At 37.3% G+C, this 23,282-nt stretch overlaps 2 protein-coding genes across 2 annotated transcripts; both read left to right on the top strand.

The window, feature by feature from the left end:
* Positions 1-794: 794 nt before the first annotated feature.
* On the top strand, positions 795-8,419 carry LOC140004475 (protein STRICTOSIDINE SYNTHASE-LIKE 2-like). Its single transcript, XM_072076877.1, has 6 exons — positions 795-1,114; positions 2,084-2,350; positions 3,640-4,118; positions 4,561-4,944; positions 7,848-7,984; positions 8,093-8,419. Exons 1-6 carry the CDS (start codon positions 840-842, stop codon positions 8,417-8,419), a joined length of 1,869 nt encoding a protein of 622 aa, XP_071932978.1. The 5' UTR covers positions 795-839.
* A 3,094-nt stretch (positions 8,420-11,513) lies between these two features.
* LOC140035588 (uncharacterized) lies at positions 11,514-14,154 on the top strand. The gene is made up of 5 exons (XM_072076875.1): positions 11,514-11,921; positions 12,476-12,526; positions 12,587-13,065; positions 13,144-13,392; positions 14,031-14,154. Exons 1-5 carry the CDS (start codon positions 11,514-11,516, stop codon positions 14,152-14,154), a joined length of 1,311 nt encoding a protein of 436 aa, XP_071932976.1.
* The last annotated feature ends 9,128 nt before the right edge of the window (positions 14,155-23,282 follow it).

The following is a 23,282-nucleotide window of genomic DNA, read 5'->3' as shown; positions in this document are numbered from 1 at the left end:
CCGTGTTTAAGGAAATAAAAGAAAACTTAGGCTCTCATTTTTATAGAAACACTCTGGGATTTATTGATATGAACTTCTGATACAAAGTCTGGTGATTCTTTCCTCAGATAAGGCTCATCTATTTATAATACAGATACACGACCTTTGTTAAACGACTCTTGACTTGTTCAAAGGACAAACGACCTTTGATAACCACAATAAGCTGACCCTATGGAAAAGCAAATAAAGAGATAAACCAAAAGAAAGAATCTTTTGGCTTTTATACAAACAAGTGGCCTTGTGTTTGGAGTATTTAAAAAAAAAAAAACTTTTGTTGGTTGGAGTGTAATTTTGATTATTTCTTCCGTTAAAACTAATCTCTGTCTTTTGCTGATATCCTAATCCGATTGCAGAATTTTCCCATTGGGATTTGGTGGAGTGATCCTCCAAAATTTTTTTGGTTTTTTTTTTATAAAGAATAGTTTTCATCAACGGATTGTTAATAAACAATTTTTGCTAATAAACGGTTTTGAACTCCAATATTAATGATGAGATCTATCAAAATAGATCCAAAAGAACTCCAATATTAATAAACGGTTTTAATTGATAGTTAATGAAATTCCGCCCTTTTTCTATTAAAAGAATTACGTAATTAAGAAATTACTTGACAATAAGAGAGGAGAATTTAAAAGTTGAACTATCCTACCATACTGTGGACTTTTTAATTTTCCTTTGACCCTTACATATACAAACTTTCCTATAAGTATTTCAAGCTGGAGCAGCTGATAGTCTGACCCCAAAGGCAAACAAACACTTCCGACCGCCTTTAGATTTTCATTCGAGGTACCTTCCCGAAATCCATGGGTTCCAAGCTCTTTTCGGCAGTTTCAACCATCCTTATCATAGCGGTATCAATCTCAGTTGGTTTTGAAGTCGTGAGTTGTAGTCCTGGACCAAAAGATTGTCAGATTCTAGGGTCTAAAAAATTTCCCATTATCAATGCCACTAGACCCGAGAGTGTGGTGTTTGATAGATACGGTGGCGGCCCATACATTGGCATTTCCGATGGCCGGATAATCACGTGGCTTTCAATTGAGAGGCGTTGGACCAATTTTGCTATAACAACTCCGAACAGGTAAGAATAATTTTCCCAACATTTTTTGTGACAAAGAATCCGCAACCGCTATCCCAATATTTTTCCAACTTTGAGTATTTGTACATATCGATTTCGACCATGACAACCTGGAGACTAAAATTGCAAAACAATTTTTTGCATTTCTGAATTAGCGTAGCTGGAAACATAGATCGACAAGAAGTCCTAGTTTCTGTTTGGTGTAAATAATGCATGACAAAAGCAACCCCAAGCTTTGTTGCAATAAGTCCGGAGGCTTTGAAGTTTTTGATTCAAATTATTTCTTTCCCTTTTGACTTCTTACGTTTCACTATTTTTCTACTAAGAAAAGGATTAAAAAAAAAACTTGGCAGCAAACAAAATCCACAAAATACATTGTCAAATGGATGAATTTATAATAGATTGTGTTTTTTTTTGTTCTTGCAAGGGAGGAATTGTTAATGAATTTATCATATTGTTTGATTTACGTCAAAAGAACGTGGAATACATCAAAAGGACCGGGATATATTTCCAATAAATATTACATCTAGTTAGAAAGAAGGAAAATATTTCCTAATTGATACTAAATCTAATTAGATGAAGAAAAAAAATTTCTAGGCGATATTAAACTTAATTTGGCATTTATCATTGGGCCACACCTTGATTTTTTCCGTCCCACGTCACAACCCCTCCACCACATTCTCTTTTGTGATTACATTACATGTTATGTAACTCATGGTAGGTTTAAGAAATTCATCAACTAAATAATGAAGAAAACAAAAAAAAATCCATGAAACTTTGATTATGTTTTGAACCATGTAAAGGATAGAGTTGCCCCTATAATGGTAAACTGTTGAAACATTTTTTTTTTCTCTCCAACCATATTTTTGTCCAAAATATAAAGTGCTCAGTATGTACAAAATCAATCCTTGTTTTATTTAGTGCTCTTGGTTTTTGTCCAAGACAATTAAATGATGATCTGTTTTGAAACAGAAATGGTTGTGAAGGTCCGCAAGATCATATTCCCACCGAGTCAAGATGTGGGCTGCCGTTAGGTCTAAGTTTCAATCGGAAGTCTGGTAAGTTGTACATTGCAGATGCTTACAAGGGCCTTCTGGTAGTAGGTCCTAATGGCGGATTGGCTACACCATTGGCAAATGAAGCTGAAGGAGTTCCTTTCAAATTCACCAACGATGTAGTTGTTGATGAAAATAGTGGCATAGTATATTTCACGGACAGCAGCACTATATATTCAGTAAGGTAATGGATACTACATTCCTTGTAGGATACTATTTCCTTACGGCCCTACCCACCAAGCAGTAATATAGCCGAACAGCTAAGAGTTTAAACTTTCTTGCATTATGAACAAAAGTTTGTTCAACAAAATATGGATTTTAAACTAGCGTTATCAAAGCCGTAAGTAAGACACTTGTTCGTCAGAAACCAATTACACGTAGAGGATGACATTTGGAGTTTAAAATTTGGACTTAGGATTTAAAAGTTCCACGCTTCTTGAATTCTATCCTTTCCTTGCAAGAAAAATTGAAAAAAAAAAAGGTTTTAAAAGCTCAACTAGAATCGTGTCACCAGTTGACAATACAAAAATTCCTTCCTGGCTTAGCCTCCTATTAATTCGAATGCTTGTTCAAATAGCACAATTAGACACATCAATTGATCGGATCTTGTCTAGATCCAACCTGGATCCAATGTACTTGGATAGGGTTTGAATTTAATTTATCAAATTCAGACACTATCCAGATGCTATCCAAACTTAGATCCTATAAAAGAGTTATGGGTCTGGATGGTATTGGATTTTCTATAATCTATATCCAAATTCAAACCCATATCAGACCTTAGCCAAACCTATATATATATAAAATTAAATTATATATATAAATTTATAAAATATTTTAATATTCTATGGTCATTGGATTGAATATAGTAAGATTTCATGATTGTTTTCTTATTTCAAACTAATCCTAGTTAACATTGTAATTAGTACAAACTTTTTTAGAAAAAGGAAAAAAAGTAAAGGCAAACAAATAAAAGATTGGACGTAAATACAGCTGAATTTTAAAAATAAATAGAAGCAGTCGATAATAGTCATTTTTTCAGTTCATAATATTGCATTCAACTTCTTGAATATTAATTTTATTATTTGAAAATAAAATTCGGATGGTGTTTATATATTTTTTTAAATCTATATATTTTTACTTTAGTGTGTTTAGAAAAATACAACGGATACTCATTGGATACCCAAATCCATGAGGGTTTAGGTTTGGACTTGTCTTTTCAGACCCATAAGGGTCTGGATTTAACTAAATTTAATGTGTCTAGATCTGAATTAAATGATCAAATCCAGATCTTACCCATTGATATGCCTAAGCACAATGATCTAGGATTAGAATGTCTTGAGTTTCATCACTCAGTCACAACTATTTAAGGAAATACTTTGTTGCTCATATATATATATATATATATAATATTTGTGTCTATTATTCTTCTATACTCAACATCAGTAACACTAATTATTGTGCTCCAAATTTCAGAGATTCCGCTTCAGTGATAAGTACAGGGGATAAATCGGGAAGATTATTAAAGTTTGATCCAAAAACTAATCAAGCAACAGTTTTACTCAATAATCTCATGCTTCCAAATGGGGTGGCACTAAGCAAAAACGGCGATTTTCTGCTAGTTGCTGAAACTACAAATTCTAGAATACTGAAGTACTGCCTTGAGCCATCAAAAGCTGGTACAGTTGAAATCTTTGCAAAACTTCTAGGAAGGCCAGATAACATCAAAAGAAACCAAAAGGGTGAATTTTGGGTTGCAGTTATATCACTAGATACCAAGGTTAATCCTTACGGATCGATAGTTAAATTGAGTCAAAATGGTGATATATTGAAGATATTGGAGGCTGGAAATGGAGAGGCATGGCGATATGGTAGCGATGCGAATGAACAGAATAAAAATTTATGGATAGGATCTTTTACAGAACCTTATGTTGCCAAGCTAAAAATCTATGGCTGTGAGGATCTCAAAATTGCATTAATTTCTGAAAATTAAAATCAAAATATTATTTAAATGTTGAAATTATTAAATAATATGTATTTATATTTAATAATGTGTATTTATATTATTAATGATGTTTTCACTTATATAAATGTTATATTTTAATTTACATGAATTTTTAAAAATTTATTTGACGGTTCGCGTTCGGCTAAGAATGAGGGTGAATTTTTGCGCACTGACGCGCAATGTAGCCTTAAGCTGAAATGTAGGGTGTGTAGAGGTTATAAAAATATACAACTAAGCTGAGGAAATGTTAAATGGGGAATTCCTACCATTAGATAAAATTTTTGCGCGTAAACGCGATTCAATTCAAAATTTCCCCACCCTTCATGGCAGGCCCAAAAGTCAACAAACCTATACCTTTAGTTTACCTTCATTTTCAACCCATCTTATCCCAGCTTTCACGTTCATATCTTCCCTCCAAATTCTGATCTTCGGGTGCAAGAAAGAAACAGGAGCCGCTGCTCTTCCACAGCTTCCACCGATCCTCCATCTTCACCAACCTTCAACTCCTACCTTCACCTTCCATTTCCAGCATCAACCTTCACTCTTTGCTGCTGCCTCAATCGACCAAGAGGAAGGAGAAGATCGTTGTTGCTACTGCTACTCTCGCTGCTCCTACCGCTGCTACTACTGCTGGGTTGTTCGGGCCAGGGTGAAGGAGAAAAATCAGCTTCCTTTTTCTTCCTTCCACCAACCACAGAACCACCCCAAGATCACCAAAAATCCCAGAACCCCAGCCCTTTTCATCTTCGGTCGCTGCTGTGCTGCTGCGGTGACAGGTTAGACAAGTGGAAAAACAGAGTGCAAGGGTGCCAGCTGACTTCTTTGATTCTAAGAGCAAACTTGGGGAACTAGGCACTACATTTAGCTAATAAACAACCACCTGAAGGTAACCCAAAAACTTCCGCCTTGCACTTAGCAAAATTTTAGATTTTTGCAGCTTTTGGTTCTTGAAATTTTAGCTTGCATTGGTGAAACTTGTTGGGTTGCTGATCCTCTAAGCTAATGATTGATGAAACTAGAGGTGTTTTATGTGTTTATATGTGTATTTTGTGGTGGTTAAATGTTGGGGAAATTTTTAAAAATGAAAATGGGGTGCTAGCCGGATGAGGGAGCAATTTTCCAGCTTTGTTACCGGTTGTTGTTTTGCAAATTTTGTTTAGGTAATGAACTGGATTGCTTGTTGGGAGGTTAGACTAATTAGTTGTGATTGTTATGGATTTAAAGTATGAGTTATAAGTTGAAAATGGTTGATCAAAAAGAGGAGAAAATTCTGCTCTGCTATAGCCGCACAAACAGGATTGATTTTCTTCCATTTTTACCCGAATTTTGAGCTGAATTTTGTGAAGTTATTGAGCTATTTAAATCATGTATATGTTCACATATATGTGTAGAGTAGTTTTGGTGAAAATGCAGCTTTGGTACAATGGGAAATTTCATTGAAAAAAATCAAAGAGAAAAATGCCCCTTGAGCTGTCCGAAAAAAATTCTGGAAATATTCAGATTTTTGGGCGAATTTTGGGGTTTGGTTTTGACAAGTTTTTGAACCATTTGAGCAGTAAACATGTTAATCTATATGTGAAGTATTGTTTGGATAAAAATGTAGCTTTTGAATAGTTGAAAAATTTTGGACAAATTGAAGAGAAAATGGACTGCTTGTACCGAATGCACTTGGAAATTTGTCCAGCTTTGCATGAGACATGTTGAATGATTTTCATGTTAGCATGAACCCAATTTGACTTGTGTTTAGTTAAGGGTGTGTATAGCTCAATTTGGGACAAAAATCTAGTAGAGTTTACGTCCAAAAAGTGGACCAAAATTTTATTCTTCACGAGGCTACCCAAAACAGAAATTTTGTTTGAAATTAGAAAGGATTTTGACGTTTGGATTTCGTTTTGGTTAAATGTGGACTAAAGTTGTCCCGAATATGTTTTCTCGCATTAACCTTTGTTACTAGGTCCACTTCGAGTTAATAACCTTGAATTTTATTAGACCAAATGCCCTATTTCGAGAAATATGCCAAATTTGAAAATTTTCTTGAAAACTCAAGTTTTTGCCTTCATGAAAATTCTTGAACCAAGTTGGTCAATGGAATTTGGCAAACTTAAGGAGTTTCTATTTTATTGAAATTCCAACGACTAGTTTTACTTGGTTTATATGATTTCCTCTTAAAGGAATTTCCCAAGATATTTTTGGGGAAAATTAGAGGGGAAAATTCCTCTAAATGGTTAAATGTGATTTTTTTTCTCAACTTGTGACACCAAAGTGGTGTTGATTGCTTATATGACTCTAGAACCTGGTTATTGGAATATTTGACGAATTTAGCAAGTTTTTGGTTTTAAAGAAAACCTCAAAATTTAATTTCACTTGAAATTTGTGGATTTCACTTTGAGAAAACGATTAATGCTAGTTTGGGATTTTTGAGTGAAATTAAATGTTAGTTGACTCGAGTTAAATTCGCCAACTCAAAAGTGAAAATTTATGTGAATTATTTGTATGATTTTAGGAGTTGGGGAAGAGCACAATCTCGATCAGAGTTTGGAATTCTAGACACTTCACTTGAGGTGAGTGTCTCTTGCATGAATCGTGTTTAACTGCTAGTTGAACTACTTGTTAACAGTACTTGCTAGAGATATCACGAAAGATTATATGCTATGTGATTGCGTGAAATGCCACAAGTACAAGTGTTGCAATGTCGATTGGAGCGTGGTCTCGTCGACTAAATAAACCAAACGGATGCACGTACCACGCTCTATTAGAGTGGGAGGTACCTCTCTGCCGTCTTGGTAAAAGTGCTTGCAAAATTCATGTTGGAGTCGGGCCCGAAAATAAGGGGGAAGTCATTGCTAGGAGACATGTAGATTAGGAAAAATGTCTACATGGAGATTAGGTAGTGAAAGTTGACAAAGTGTCAACTACTATAAATTACTTGATCGAGAGCGAGGACTTTGGCTCCTGAGAGTCCCGTATCCTTTTCTTGTTATGTTACTTCGTTTTCCTAAATTGTTAATTGCTTACTTGTCCATTTGTACTTGTTAAATTGCCCTATGTGAATTGCATGTTTCGAGGCACCACTGAGCTATTGGCGCATCCCTTCCATTTTGTTTTTCCTTGACAGGTTCTGAAATGCATGAAGTCTTGGAGAACTAGAAAAGAAATGTTATATTTTGAATGCTCACTTTTGTAATTGTACTTTGGGAGATACTTTAATATCTTTTGGATAATTTTTTTTTGTGCCTTCGGGAAAATGTGAATCTTGTGGTGCTTCTGTGCCCTGGATTAGGAACTTTAAATTGTAAATTAAGTATTTTAAGCTCGACGTTTTCGTTGGTACTTGGAATTGTATTTTTGGGCTGTATAAGTTGAATTGTATGATTTATTTAAATACTTAACTTGCTCGAGAAGTAAGGATTATTTTCGATTTATGTTTGATGAAATTAGTTGCTAGAGTGAGTGAGTTCTGGCCAGAATTAGGCAGGTGACCCGCCAACCCTTTGGTTCGCCTTAGAAGGAAGTGGGGCCGCCACAGGTGGTATCAGAGCATCAGGTTAGAATATATTTGAGAGAATTGTTAGGTATTTTATTCCTAGGAATAGGAATGAGATACTTAGGTGTCTTTAAATATAATTGATTAGGTTAATGGTCTTAAAGTCTAACTTTAAAAGTTTTGACTGTTTTGTAGGTATGGAGAACCCTAACAGGAATGGACATGCTGCTAATGGTAACGGGCACGCGAATAGTCACGCACCGCCTCTTAGGCCTATTTCATACCGAGTTCTGGGTGGTGGAGCTCGCCTCCAGTACTCGCCCGCCACCCGAGTTCCCAAATGTGACTGTAGGTTGACTTTCTCCTACCCCAACCGCTTAGTTCTGGCTATAGACGATGAGCGTCGCTAGTTGGTGAATTTCAACCTGACCCTGATTCAGGACGTGGATGAGTTAGATGTCATGGTGACTCATCTGCAGAATAGGGTAACAGAGCTGACTGGACGGGTGATAGAGGTGAGAGCTAAGGTTGAGGCTGACCGAGAGGAGCTGCAGAGAGCGAGGGACAGTCTGGCTTGGATGAGAGACATGGTTCATGAGCGAGCCTCTGGGATACTAGCAGATGGTACCATGCTGGTGGATGAGGTGATGGACGAGGTCTTAGAGGTAGCTCCTAGTATTGAGGAGGATCCAGAGGAGGACCCGGAGGAGGATCCAGAAGAGGATCCTGATGAGAGGAATCCATCTGATGGTCCCGCTGAGGACTAGGCTTAGTTAAACTCTCTTTTGACTTGTAATCTGTAAACATTGGTTGGGATGGTGCTAACTCTTAGGCATTGTATTTTTGTAACTGTATGGCTTGCTTTTGTGGTGTTGCACTTCTTTTGATTATGAATGACTGGTTGCACCTTGTAGCACCTTTGTGCTGTATTTTCGTAAAATCCCAACGAAATGCTAATTGTAGGAATTTCGAATGTTAATATATATGTTAGTTGTGGTTATTTTTATCGCCCTCAAGTTGATCTTCATTTGGCATAATTTTCTGCTTTGTTTCTCAATTTTATGTAATTTTCCTGCGTTGCTCTTTAAACTTTGCGTAAATTTCTGTATACTTACTTCTTGTCTTGCATTAGGCATAACTAAGTATGGATCTCCGTGGTAGAGGCCGAGGCCGAAGTCGAGGGAGATGGACTGAACCCCTTCGTGATCAAGGGGGCGATAGAGCGTCGGAAGTGAACCAAAATCTGGGACTCGAGGGCAGGGGCGGAGATCAAATGACCACCGCTATTAATAGGATAACCGAAGTGCTAGAGCGTTTGACGGACCGTCAAAGTCCTGGACCAGTGCATCAACAACCTGGTGGGCAGGTAGATACTGAAGATAGGGCCTTGGAGAGATTCCTGAAATTTGGGCCGCCTAAGTTTCAAGGTGGGCCAGAGCCTGAAATAGCTGAGGGATGGTGGGAGAGAATATCTGATATTTTTGCCACCTTGGATTACACTGAGACGCGGAAGGTGACTTTTGCGTCATTTCAATTTCAGAGAGCTGAACGATCTTGGTGGAATCTAATTAAGGATAAGTGGGATAGAGATCGTACCCCTAGTATTTGGACAAACTTCACCCGTGAGTTAATGCTAAATTTCTTCCACCTCTAGTCCAAGAGAAAAGGGAGGATGACTTTATTAAGTGCAAACAAGGGGTCATGAGTGTAGCAGAGTATGAGACCAACTTCACCAAATTAGCCCGTTATGCCCCTGACCTGATAGCCACTGAGCAGAGACACATTAGGATATTTGTGCAAGGGCTCAATGTGGAGATTCAAGAGGGGCTCGCAACTGCTCAAATTAACACGTATAGTGATGCCGTACAGAAAGCTCAGAGGTTTGAGACGGGTAGAGGCCAATCTAGGTCATTCTTTGCTAGAAAAAAAATGCCCCTAGTGGTAGCAGGGATCCAATTTCAACAAGCGCCCCACCGTCTAAGATGGGTAGAGGAACTGGGGTAGTGAATATCCCTAGTGCATCGAGAGGATCCCTAGTGCATCGAGAGGTGCTTTAGCAAGGGGTGTTGGAGCTAGAGGCTCTGGGGCGAGAGCATCTAGAGTGAGAGGAGGTCAAAGTGGAAGGGGACCCCCTAGGAGTACTCCACAAGGTGTACAAGTGTCAACCCCTCAGATAACCTGTGGTTACTGTGGAAAGCCAATCATACTGCAAATGAGTGCTGGAGAAAGGATGAGAAGTGCCTCAAGTGTGGAAGTGCTGAGCACCAAATTGCTAATTGCTCTAGGATTTCCGAGAATAGGGGAAGCCAAGGAGGTGCCACAAGTTCTAGGCACACTACTTCTGGAGGGAGTCGGCCAAAGGTCCCGGCTAGGTTTATGTCCTAGATAGTCAACCTGTACTTGACCCTTCGGAGGTAGTCGAAGGTACACTTCCAATCTTTCATCGATTAGCTAAGGTTTTAATTGATCCCGGTGCGACTCATTCGTTTGTTAATCCTGCTTTTATGTGTGGAATTGATGTAAAGCTGTACGATTACCCTATGATTTGGAAGTTAGGACTCCTACGGATAATATGAGCATGCTCACTAGTTTAGTGTATAAGGAGTGTGAATTTTGGATTGGGGAGCGAAAAATGCTAGTTGACTTGGTGAGTTTGGACCTTAAGGGGTATGATGTGATTATAGGAATGGACTTTTTGTCTTACCACCATGCTAAGCTAGATTGTAGAGATAAAGTGGTGGAATTTTGCATCCCAGGTGAGGCAACTCTCAAGCTAGATGTAAGGGGTAGATTAGCTTCGTCTGCTTTGATTTCAGGGATTCGAGCTAGGAAAATGCTTCACAAGGGAGCCCAGGGTTTCTTAGCTTTCTTAATTAACGCCCCTAGTGACCAAGTGAAATTAGAAAATGTGCCAATCGTGCGAGATTTTCTCGATGTCTTCCCGGAAGAATTAACATCTTTGCCACCTGAAAGGGAGATAGAGTTTAAGATTGACTTGGTTCCAGGAGTAGCCCCAATTTCAAAGACTCCTTATAGAATAGCTCCTGCGGAGTTGAAAGAACTAAAGATCCAGTTGCAGGGCCTACTAGAAAGAGGTTTTATTAAGGAAAGTAACTCACCGTGGGGAGCTCCAGTTTTGTTTGTAAAGAAAAAAGATGGGAGTTTGAGATTGTGCATTGACTATCGAGATTTGAATGAGGTAACTATTAAGAATAAGTACCCTTTGCCCTTGATTGATGGATTATTTGACCAATTGCAAGGATCAGTGGTGTACTCTAAGTTAGATTTGAGACAAGGGTACTATCAATTGAGGATTAAAAAGGAAGACATACCTAAGACTGCTTTTAATTCTAGATATGGGCACTTTGAGTTTGCAGTATTGCTCTTTGGGTTAACCAATGCCCCAACTGCCTTCATGGATCTAATGTATAGAATCTTTAATAAATATCTGGACCAATTTATGGTGGTATTCATAGATGATATTCTAGTATATTTTAAGATCCGAGAGGATCACGCCAAGCACTTGGAGATAGCTTTACAAGTGTTGAGGGAACACAAGCTTTACGCTAAATTCAGTAAGTGTGAATTTTGGTTGGAAGAAATTTCTTTTCTGGGTCATAGAATTTCTAAGAATGGAATCACAGTGGATCCAACTAAAGTGGGGGCAGTTACTTTGTGGAAACAACCAGAGAATTCAACTGAAATTAGAAGTTTCTTGGGATTGACGGGTTATTACCGTCGTTTTATAAAGATTTCTCAAAAATTGTTGGGCCAATGACGGAGTTAACTAAGAAAAACTATAAGTTCATTTGGATCCCTAAATGTGAAGCGAGCTTTCAAGAATTGAAGAGGCGATTGACTATGGTTCCAGTGTTAGCCCTACCTGAGGGAGTTGATGGGTATGTAGTATATTCCGATGCTTCTAAAGAAGGGTTAAGCTGTGTTCTAATGCAAAAGGGAAAAGTTGTGACTTATACTTCTAGGAAATTGAAACCCCATGAGATGAATCACCCGACCCATGACCTAAAGTTAGCCGCTGTTATTTTTGCTTTGAAGAAGTGGAAACATTACTTGTATGGGGTGACATTTGAGATATTCACCGACCATAAGAGGCTTAAGTACTTGTTTTCACAAAAGGAGTTGAACTTGCGACAGAGGCGTTTGGTAAAATTTCTTAAGGATTATGATTGTTCAATCAATTATCACCCGAGGAAAGTAAATGTGGTTGTAGATGCACTAAATAGAAAGGCTCAAGTAGCGGGTCTAATGGTGAGAGAATGAGATATGTTAGAAGAAGCGAGTGGTTGGAATTCTCGTTTAGAAAAGTTGTAAATCATGTTTGGAAATCTATCCTTAAAATCCCCTTTGTTAGAAAGAATTAAGGAGTCTCAAGGGAAGGATCCGGTAGTACAAGGTTATTTGGAGAAAATGAGAAGGGGGGAAACCCTAGATTTTAAGCTAGGACCTGAAGGCATTTTGAGATTTAGGCATCGAATAGTAGTACCTAGTGAAGAGGGTTTGAAAAGAGAAATTCTAGAGGAGTAACATCGATCCAAGTATACTATTCACCCAGAAGTTAACAAAATGTATCAAGATTTGTACAGACTTGCCTAGTGTATCAGCTGGTTAAGGCAGAACATCAAAAGCTTTCTGGTTTGTTACAACCTTTAGAAATTCCTGAGTGGAAATAGAAGCATATTACCATGAATTTTGTGACGGGTTTACCTAGAAGTCAAAGGGGACATGATGCGGTTTGGGTGATAGTGGATAGGCTTACTAAATCTGCACATTTCTTACCGGTGAATATGAGTTACTCTTTGCAGAAACTAGCCAAGTTGTACACAGAAGAAATTATGAGATTGCATGGAATTCCTGTAAGTATAGTCTCCGATCGAGACCCTAGATTCGTTTCCCGCTTTTGGTAGAAATTTCAGGAGACTTTGGGGACTAAGTTGAAGTTGAGCACTGCATATCATCCACAAACGGATGGACAGTCGGAGAGAACCATACAAACCCTTGAGGACATGTTAAAATCCTGTATATTAGATTTCGAAGGGAATTGGAGCCAGTACATGACATTAGCAAAATTTGCTTATAATAACAGTTATCAGGCTTCAATCCAAATGGCACCGTATGAGGCGCTTTATGGTAGAAGGTGTCGATCCCCTATTCATTTGGATGAAGTAGTAGAGAAGAGAGTTTTAGACCCGACAGCTATTCCATGGATCGAAGAAGCTTATGAGAAGGTTAAACTGGTTAGGGAGAGACTTCAAACTGCTCAAAGTCGGCAGAAGAGTTACGCAAATTACCTAAGAAAAGACTTGGAATTTGACGTAGGGGACAAAGTCTTTCTAAGAGTGAAACCTATGAAAGGAGGGGTAGTATCCAAGAAGGGAAAGAAATTAAAGCCGAGGTACATTGGACCCTTTGAAATTCTTTAACGAGTTGGAAAAGTAGCTTGTCAGCTGGATTTACCTCCTAGTATGAGCAGGATTCATAATGTCTTCCACGTATCTATACTCAAGAAATATCATCCCGACCCAAGTCATGTGATTCAGTTAGATGAAGTTAAAGTAGACGAGTCTTTGAGTTATGAGGAGCGACCAATTAAGATTTTGGATCGAGAAATTAAAGAATTGAGAAATAAGAAGATTGCCTTAGTCAAAGTCTTGTGGAGAAATCGCGACGTCGAGGAGGCAACTTGGGAGGTAGAGAAGGACATGAAGAACCAATACCCAGAGTTATTCGTTTGAATAGGTAAGAATTTTGATGACAAAATTCTTTTAAGGGGGGAAGGATGTGAGGATCTCAAAATTGCATTAATTTCTGAAAATTAAAATCAAAATATTATTTAAATGTTGAAATTATTAAATAATATGTATTTATATTTAATAATGTATATTTATATTATTAATGATGTTTTCACTTATATAAATGCTATATTTTAATTTACATGAATTTTTAAAAATTTATTTGACGGTTCGCGTTCGGCTAAGAATGAGGGTGAATTTTTACGCACTGACGCGCAATGTAGCCTTAAGTTGAAATGTAGGGTGTGTAGAGGTTATAAAAATGTACAACTAAGTCGAGGAAATGTTAAATGGGGAATTCCTACCATTAGATAAAATTTTCGCGCGTAAACGCGATTCAATTCAAAATTTCCCCACCCTTCATGGCAGGCCCAAAAGTCAACAAACCTATAACTTTAGCCTACCTTCATTTTCAACCTATCTTATCCCAGCTTTCACGTTCATATCTTCCCTCCAAATTCTGATCTTCGGGTGCAAGAAAGAAACAGGAGCCGCTGCTCTTCCACAGCTTCCACCGATCCTCCATCTTCACCAACCTTCAACTCCTACCTTCATCTTCTATTTCCAGCATCAACCTTCACTCTTTGCTGCTGCCTCGATCGAGCAAGAGGAAGGAGAAGATCGTTGTTGTTGCTGCTACTCTCGCTGCTCCTGCCGCTGCTACTACTGCTGGGTTGTTCGGGCCAGGGTGAAGGAGAAAAACCAGCTTCCTTTTTCTTCCTTCCACCAACCACAGAACCACCCCAAACTCACCAAAAACCACAGAACCCCAGCCCTCTTCATCTTCGGTCGCTGCTGTGCTGCTGCGGTGACAGGTTAGACAAGCGGAAAAACAGAGTGCAAGGGTGCCAGCTGACTTCTTTGATTCTAAGAGCAAACTTGGGGAACTAGGCACTACATTTAGCTAGTAAACAACCACCAGAAGGTAACCCAAAAACTTCCGCCTACCACTTAGCAGAATTTCAGATTTTTACAGCTTTTGGTTCTTGAAATTTTAGCTTGCGTTGGTGAAACTTGTTGGGTTGCTGATCCTCTAAACTAATGATTGATGAAGCTAGAGGTGTTTTATGTGTTTATATGTGTGTTTTGTGGTGGTTAAATGTTGAAAAAAATTTTAAGAATGAAAATGGGGTGCTGGCTGGATGAGGGAGCAATTTTCCAACTTTGTTACCGGTTCTTGTTTTGCAAATTCTGCTTAGGTAATGAACTAGATTGCTTGTTGGGAGGTTAGACTAATTAGTTGTGATTGTTATGGACTTAAAGTATGAGTTATAAGTTGAAAATGGTTGAGCACAAAGAGGAGAAAATTCTGCTCTGCTATAGCCGCACAAACAGGCTTGATTTTCTTCCATTTTTACCTGAATTTTGAGCTGGATTTTGTGAAGTTATTGAACTATTTAAATCACGTATATGTTCACCTATATGTGTAGAGTAGTTTTGGTGAAAATGCAGCTTTGGTACAATGGGAAATTTCATTGAAAAAAATCAAAGAGAAAAATGCCCCTTGAGCTGTCCGAAAAAAATTCTGGAAATTTCCAGATTTTTGGGCGAATTTTGGGGTTTGGTTTTGACAAGTTTTTGAACCATTTGAGCTGTAAACATGTTAAACTATATGTGAAGTATTGTTTGGGTAAAAATGTAGCTTTTGAGTAGTTGAAAAATTTTGGACAAATTGAAGACAAAATGGACTGCTTGTACCGAATGCACTTGGAAATTTGTCCAGCTTTGCATGAGACATGTTGAATGATTTTCACGTTAGCATGAACCCAATTTGACTTGTGTTTAGTTAAGGGGTGTGTATAGCTCAATTTGGGACAAAAATCTAGTAGAGTTTACGTCCAAAAAGTGGACCAAAATTTTATTCTTCACGAGGCTACCCAAAACAGAAATTTTGTTTGAAATTAGAAAGGATTTTGACGTTTGGATTTCGTTTTGATTAAATGTGGACTAAAGTTGTCCCGAAAATGTTTTCTCGCATTAACCTTTGTTACTAGATCCACTTCGAGTCAATAACCTTGAATTTTATTAGACCAATGCTCTATTTCGAGAAATATGCCAAATTTGGAAATTTTCTTGAAAACTCAAGTTTTTGCCTTCATGAAAATTCTTGAACCAAGTTGGTCAATGGAATTTGGCAAACCTAAGGAGTTTCTATTTTATAGAAATTCCAACGAATAGTTTTATTTGGTTTATATGATTTGCTCTTAAAGGAATTTTTCAAAATATTTTTGGAAAAAATTAGAGGGAAAAATTCCTCCAAATGGTTAAATGTGATTTTTTTTCTCAATTTGTGACACCAAAGTGGTGTTGATTGTTTATATGACTCTAGAACTTGGTTATTGGAATATTTGACGAATTTAGCAAGTTTTTGGTTTTAAAGAAAACCTCAAAATTTAATTTCACTCGAAATTTGTGGATTTCACTTTGAGAAAACGATTAATGCTAGTTTGGGATTTTTGAATGAAATTAAATGTTAGTTGATTCGAGTTAAATTCGCCAACTCAAAAGTGGAAATTTATGTGAATTATTTGTATGATTTTAGGAGTTGGTGAAGAGCACAATCTCGATCAGAGTTTGGAATTCTAGACACTTCACTTGAGGTGAGTGTCTCTTGCATGAATCGTGTTTAACTGCTAGTTGAACTACTTGTTAACAGTACTTGCTAGAGATATCACGAAAGATTATATGCTATGTGATTGCGTGAAATGCCACAAGTACAAGTGTTGCAATGTCGATTGGAGCGTGGTCTCGTCGACTAAATAAACCAAACGGATGCACGTACCACGCTCTATTAGAGTGGGAGGTACCTCTCTGCCGTCTTGGTAAAAGTGCTTGCAAAATTCGTGTTGGAATTGGGTCCGAAAATAAGGGGGAAGTCGTTGCTAGGAGACGTGTAGATTAGGAAAAATGTCTACATGGAGATTAGGTAGTGAAAGTTGATGGAGTGTCAACTACTATAAATTACCTGATCGAGCGCGAGAACTTTGGCTCCTGAGAGCCCCGTATCCTTTTCTTGTCATGTTATTTCGTTTTCCTAAATTGGTACTTGTTAAATTGCCCTATGTGAATTGCATTTTTCGAGACACCACTGAGTTATTGGCTCATCCCTTCCAATTTATTTTTCCTTGACAGGTTCTGAAATGCATGAAGTCTTGGAGAACTAGAAAAGAAATGTTATATTTTGAATGCCCACTTTTGTAATTGTACTTTGGGAGATACTTTAATATCTTTTGGATAATTTTTTTTGTGCCTTTGGGAAAATGTGAATCCTGTGGTGCTTCTGTGCTCTGGATTAGGAATTTTAAATTGTAAATTAAGTATTTTAATCTCGACGTTTTCGTTGGTACTTGAAATTGTATTTTTGGGTTGTATAAGTTGAATTGTATGATTTATTTAAGTACTTAACTTGCTCGAGAAGTAAGGGTTATTTTCGATTTATATTTGGTAAAATTAGTTGCTAGAGTGAGTGAGTCCTGGCGAGAGATAGGCAAGTGACCCGCCAACCCTTTGGTTCACCTTAGGGGGAAGTGGGGCCGCCACTGGTGGTATCAGAGCGTCAGGTTAGAATGTATTTGAGAGAATTGTTAGGTATTTTATTCCTAAGAATAGGAATGAGATACTTAGGTGTCTTTAAGTATAATTGATTAGGTTAATGGTGCTAAAGTCTAACTTTAAAAGTTTTGGCTGTTTTGTAGGTATGGAGAACCCTAACGGGAATGGACATGCTGCTAATGGTAACGGGAACGCGAATGGTCACGCGCCACTTTGACGCGCCGCTTCAACCTTAGCACTGGATCAAAACTTTCTTAATCAGGGCACTTTGACGTTAATTGCAAGCAACTTTAATTTTTTAATTTCTTTTTGCTGTTTTCCAGGATCAACAGTAGAGGAGACCGTTAGCAATTTGATTAGAAACCTCATAAGTTCACAATTATTCAAAAGTAGCAGGCTAGATTTATCTAAAAACTATCACAAATCTTAGGAGAGACTGTTGCACTTTGAAAAATTATGGAGCATATGGGCAACTATCGGAAAGCTTAGAATAACTAATCAACATCAGCGGAAAAGAAAGAAAAGTAAGAGCTGTAATAGACGTTTTGGTGGACCAAAATATACAGACATGGAAGTATACTCTTAACTACCGAGAAAGTGAAGGAAAAAGAAAATTAGAGGTTTTACATTCAAATCCCTTTTTCCTCATAGCTTCTTTAACCAACTCTGCCTACTAAAATAAATAAATAAAGCAAGTACACTTTTAAGTAGGTGAAGGAAAAATGCGTCCTATGCTATCGAACTAGAAGCTCTCCTCCTAGTAGAATTGTTGAAAAATGAAAATAACCATCAGCCTATCCAGTCTAGGTTTAAAAACTCCAATTATGACTCGTCTAGACTTTAGACGCATAGCACTTCTTGGTTAGGTCCGCACTCTGTGTATTAACAAACAGGAGTTTTTGAATCTTTTGTTTTGACTTTTCTGATTATCGAATATGAAGCAAAACATAGAAAAATTGCCAGATATCTTTGAAAAAATTAATCTACAGAACATACAACGATGAATTTTGTGATTTTGCAATTGTTTTCTTCTAAATTCACATAAAATGATGTAACCTTGATCGGCACAGGACGAGGTAACTTTGTGAGTAGCAGATATGACATGTGGTTTATAGCTTATATATAGTAATTGCACGAAACTGAAGATATTTGATTACATAAAATCAAAGGAAGTCGGAGTCTGTCTTCAAAAAAGGTCAATAGTCTTGAAAATCTCAAGCCCACCCACACAAAATTGTAGTCTTCCCCGTCCAAGGACAAATCTAAGCATAAGAGCAATGCTTGTAGAAGATAACAATGAACTTGCCAGCTTACCCTAGGAACTAGGAAAGAGGTCTTAATGCATGTAGAGGAGTTAATTCTCAAAGATGTGGGTTTTTAAAAGGCAGAAAAGCTTATTTGGCCAATCAAACTTTAATGATTTAATATTTTTAATATTTTAATTTTGGGTTCTATACTTTTGGTCCCTATATTAAAATGCATACTGATTAAGGGTGGCAATCGGGTTTTCATACCTCAAAAGGCAACAGTTTTCATACCTCATCCTAAAGGATGAAACACGTATTTGCTTAATGCAATGTTTCCCTTAAAGTTGCATCATAGAATGCGTGTTTTAATTTTTTTAAGCATTTATTCCTCAAAAAGTTGCATTCACTGAATAACTTTTTAAAGATTACATTCACTAACAACATTCTTTCAAAAGTCTCACTATTTGATACTCTTGCCAAAGACCACCACCCTTTGGAAATGGAGTGAACAAAGGTATAATTTTTAATACTTTGCTGTCATTTTTTTTATATTTGAATTTTTGTTTTATTGTTTTGCAATTGCTAATTTAATTTGTAACCCTATTTGTTATTACACCTAAGTATGAAGCTTTAGATACACGTTATGTCACCTATACTTGTTCATTATTTCTGTTATCATTTGAATTTAAATGTTAACTACATTTACCTTCCTTGAGATTTGATTAAATTAATTATCAAACAAACCCTATAACTTTTGACCAAATGACAGTCAACACCTTAAATATCAAAACTTTTATCAAATAAACAAATGTCTCTTGTACATTAATTGCCGTTAGAAATGATGCTTGCATCAAAACAATATATGGTTGAATGCCCCAAAATATGCTTTAATTGGTAAATTTCTGCTTGTATCTCTCCTTGTCCTTAAAATTTTAATAATATTTTATTTTTTAATATCTCAAGGCGTTAGAAGTGAAAATTTTGGTTTTGTTAATATCTCAAGTATTTGAAGGTAAAAGTACGATTTTGTGCATGTATGTAACTCTCAAAATTATGGTGACTATGATGATACGAGAGTCATTTTTAGGTAATCATGCCAACATGTCCAGTAATGAAGCTTCTTTTCTTGCACATCTATAATTATGTACATTGCAACTTCTGCTGTATATTCCATGTCAAATATATCTAATGGAGTAAAATATTGGAACTAAAGGGCAATAAAATTACGTTTAGGTTTTGTGTTTTTTATTCTTTTATTAAAGTTTTTGTATATTATGAAATCGAGAAACATTTATAAGAATCAGGATTGTTTTTCGAGCATTAAACATGGTTGTTTTCTAAATATAAATTTTAACAGATCAAAGATGTATATCATTTATTCTTATTTCCACATAATTTCCATCCTTTATTACATTGTATTTCTATTACACCAATGCCCATGCAACAAAAAGGTCGTACATGCTAGTCCAAAGTCAAGCCTTGAAATCTCACGTGTGTCTGAGGCCTTATCTGAGGTCATTTATTCAAGTACACATCAAGTCAAGATCCGGCTAGCTTGAATTTTCTATGGGGAACGGATCACAGGAAGAAAGGAAGGAGGAGGGAGGAGAAAAGGAGAGGACAAAGGGAAGGGAAAAGGAAGAAGGAGCTGGGAGAGAGAAAGTCATTAGAGGAGTAAAAGGGAGGAAAGTGGTACTGGTAGACGGTGGCGGTGGTGGTAGATGGTGGCAGTGGTGGTGAAGTGTTGGTATTGGTGGTGGTCTTTTTAATGTTTTTCTAAAACTTGTCGGGTACGTACTTAGGCCTATTTCAGAAAGACAAATTTTTTCCTAAAACTTTGGATATGTGTAGATTGCCTTATTTTTTAATCAAAATTTTCAAATACAATATTATAATAACATACTCCTTATACAACAATTTCAAATATACCTAACAAAATATTTAAAAATTAAAAAAAAAATAAATCAAACCTCCTTTTTCTTCTTTCATCCATCACACACTACCTTCCCATTTCTATTGCCACCACCATTCCCGCTCATCTCTTCTCCCTTTTTCTCTTTCTATCCTCCTCTCTCCCCAAAAGAGGGGAAGAGATGGGAGAGGAAGGGAAAGAAGGAGAAAGATGGAGGAGGGAGGGGGAGGAAGAGGAAGAAGGAGAATAGAGAAGGGGGAGGAATGGTGAAGGCAGTAGAGAGGGAGTAGGGATGGGGCGGTGGTAGAAGGTATCTTATAATGGTAGTGAATATTTAATAAATTTTTAAAAATACTCTAATAAAATTTTTAATTTTAAAAGCACTCTAAAATACATTCTCAAAACACCCAACCTATGTGGACTCACCTAAAGTAGAAATTTTTAAAAATACAATGTTATAGTATAGTTTTTTTAAAAATCCTAAAAAAATCTAATCCATACGGATCCATCTACAATTATCCTTTAAAAAACCCATAAATTTTTAAAAAATACACTAGAAAAACATATCCGAACTACCACCATTGCCATCCCTTCGTTACTACTTTCCCTATTGCTACTATCATCCGCCACTGCGGTTTCCTCCCCCACCATTGTCACGTGCCTTTTTTCTTTCCCTCTGTTCCTCGTTCTTGCCTTATCCTTTATTTCTTCCACCTACTTCTCCTTCTGTCTTTCCTCTCTTAGCTCCGTACTCTTTCTCCGGCCCACCCTTTTCCCTCCCTCCTTGATTTGGTTGAGAAATAGCAGTAGTTGGGGAAGAAGAAGATGCTGGAGAGAGGATAAAGAGGTGGGGGGAGAAGAAGAGGAGGATGAGGAGAAAGAGTGGCGAGAATGGAATGAGGAGGCAAGGAGAAGGAAAAAGAGTTGGATGGTAGGAGTGGTAGTAAGGTTGTTTGTAGGCGTAGGTGGCAGGCTAGGAGAGGGGATGGGTGTGATATTGTGATGGAGATTGCTGGCAGTATGGAGTAGGTGTGATGGCAGTCGGTGGTTGGGTTTTACAACCATCTTCTCAATACTCAAAAAATATGAAAGTCCTTGTAAAAATTCTACAGTAAATCACAATAAAAATTTTGACAAACTTCTTTAAAACACACCATCCTAGCTGGCCTTGTGTTTTAGATGATTACACAAGTGATGTTTTAGAAAAAAATTTGGCCCTCTCTAACACCTCAAAAATAGGAGTGCCAAACATCCATTAGCATTTGATGTTATTAATTAATCTTGTCAAGCCTCATTTAGGTTGAACCTAATTTGGTCCAACCCAACTTTATTTTTAATTTGGCACCAACTTTAAATCCAAACTCGGTCCAACCCTAATTCAAGCGAAGCCTAACCCTATTTCAGCAGGCTAAATGGCTTGAATTCGTGCTAGCTGGTCCCACTAACAAGCCTACCCACCCTCACCCTACCCTCAAACAAAACCCTATATGCCTTTCAGAGCACGCCGTCTTAACGCACCAACTTGTGTAGTAAATTTCAGTTGCATCCCATAAATTGTTAAATAGCATTTAATCATAGGTACTTGGGGTTACGAATGAAACATATTTTAAGTTTTTCATTAAATACTGTATAAGTTTTCTATTTGATTTATAGTAGAGTGGCGAGATTAGAAAGATGAGGCAAGGAGAAGGAAAAAGACGAACAGGAGGAACAGGAGGCGAGAAAAGGTTGAGAAGGCGAGGAGAAGGAAAAAGAGTTGGATGGTAGGAGTGGTAGTAAGGTTGTTTGTAGGCGTAGGTGGCAGGCTAGGAGAGGGGATGCGTGTGGGACCACGGGCAAGAACGGTTGCAGGTGCAACCGTTCCTAGCGGTTTTGTGCATTTTGCACACTGCGTAACTTTGTTTTTCACACGGGGCAACTTTATTTGCATAACATGTAATTTTAGAACAAAATTTTGTGGGCCCCACACACGTTGTTAAAAACGATGTACAAGAAGTGATCTGGACCGTAAAAATTTTTTGGGCCAAGTCCCCGTCATGCACTATTTCGGGACGGTCTTTCTGATGACCGTCCCTGCCCCGTCTCCGATGGGTATGATATTGTGATGGAGATTGCTGGTAGTATGGAGTAGGTGTGATGGCAATCAGTGGTTGGGTTTTACAACCATCTTCTCAATACTCAAAAAATATGAAAGTTATTGTAAAAATTCTACAGTAAATCACAATAAAAATTTTGACAAACTTCTTTAAAACACACCATCCAAATTGGCCTTGTGTTTTAGATGATTACATAAGTGATGTTTTAGAAAAAAAATTTGGCCCTCTAAAAGACCTAAAAAATGGGAGTGCCAAACATCCATTAGCAAGCATTTGATGTTATTAATTAATCTTATCAAGCCTCATTTAGGTTGAACCTAATTTGGTCCAACCCAACTTTATTTTTAATTTGGCACTAACTTTAGATCCAAACTCGGTCCAATCCTAATTCAAGTGAAGCCTAACCCTATTTCAGCAGGCTAAATGGCTTGAATTCGTGCTAGCTGGTCCTACTAACAAGCCTACCCACCCTCCCCCTACCCTCACACAAAACCCAATATGCCTTTCAGAGCATGCCGTCTTAACGCACCAACTGGTGTTGTAAATTTCAGTTGCATCCATAAATTGATAGGGATAATTTCAGAAACCTCCCTTGAGGGTTCATGAAATATCATCTAGCTCCCCAAAGCTTTTCAAAATCTCACTTAGCACCCTTGAAGTGATAGTAAGGCCATATACTAATATCAAAGGTGATGAATTGTCAATAATACCCTCATATTTAAATTTTCTAAACTTGTTTTTCTTTCTCTAAATTTCCTACTTTTCTTTAGCAATGTCTATACAAACATACATACATATGAAATATTCAATGCATTTGGAGAAGAGTAGATGCAGGTTCTTTTTATTTTTTCCATTTTTTGGTGTTTCACAACTTTATTTATTTATTCTTATTCATGTAGAGTGCAAGAGTAATAAAGTAATTGAAACTCCGAATAGTTTTTCAAATTCTGACTTTTTCTATAATAAATTTTTCATATTTCACACCTATAAAAAAAAGTTTGTCTATTTTGAGT

This window comes from Coffea arabica, chromosome 2c (assembly GCF_036785885.1).
Source record: "Coffea arabica cultivar ET-39 chromosome 2c, Coffea Arabica ET-39 HiFi, whole genome shotgun sequence".
NCBI classification, from domain to species: Eukaryota; Viridiplantae; Streptophyta; class Magnoliopsida; order Gentianales; family Rubiaceae; genus Coffea; species Coffea arabica.
The sequence above is the reverse complement of the archived record's forward strand: the minus strand, read 5'-3'. Positions and strand labels throughout refer to the sequence as shown.

Excerpts from the sequence above, each read along its gene's own strand:
- LOC140004475 (XM_072076877.1), top strand. The coding sequence starts at position 840 with ATGGGTTCCAAGCTCTTTTCGGCAGTTTCAACCATCCTTATCATAGCG. Across the intron at positions 2,351-3,639 it reads AGCACTATATATTCAGTAAG|AGATTCCGCTTCAGTGATAA; the intron begins GTAATGGATACT and ends TCCAAATTTCAG. Across the intron at positions 4,945-7,847 it reads CTGTGCTGCTGCGGTGACAG|GTATGGAGAACCCTAACAGG; the intron begins GTTAGACAAGTG and ends ACTGTTTTGTAG.
- LOC140035588 (XM_072076875.1), top strand. The coding sequence starts at position 11,514 with ATGGTTCCAGTGTTAGCCCTACCTGAGGGAGTTGATGGGTATGTAGTA. Across the intron at positions 12,527-12,586 it reads TGAGATTGCATGGAATTCCT|GAGACTTTGGGGACTAAGTT; the intron begins GTAAGTATAGTC and ends TAGAAATTTCAG. Across the intron at positions 13,393-14,030 it reads ATGAAGAACCAATACCCAGA|CATCAACCTTCACTCTTTGC; the intron begins GTTATTCGTTTG and ends TTCTATTTCCAG.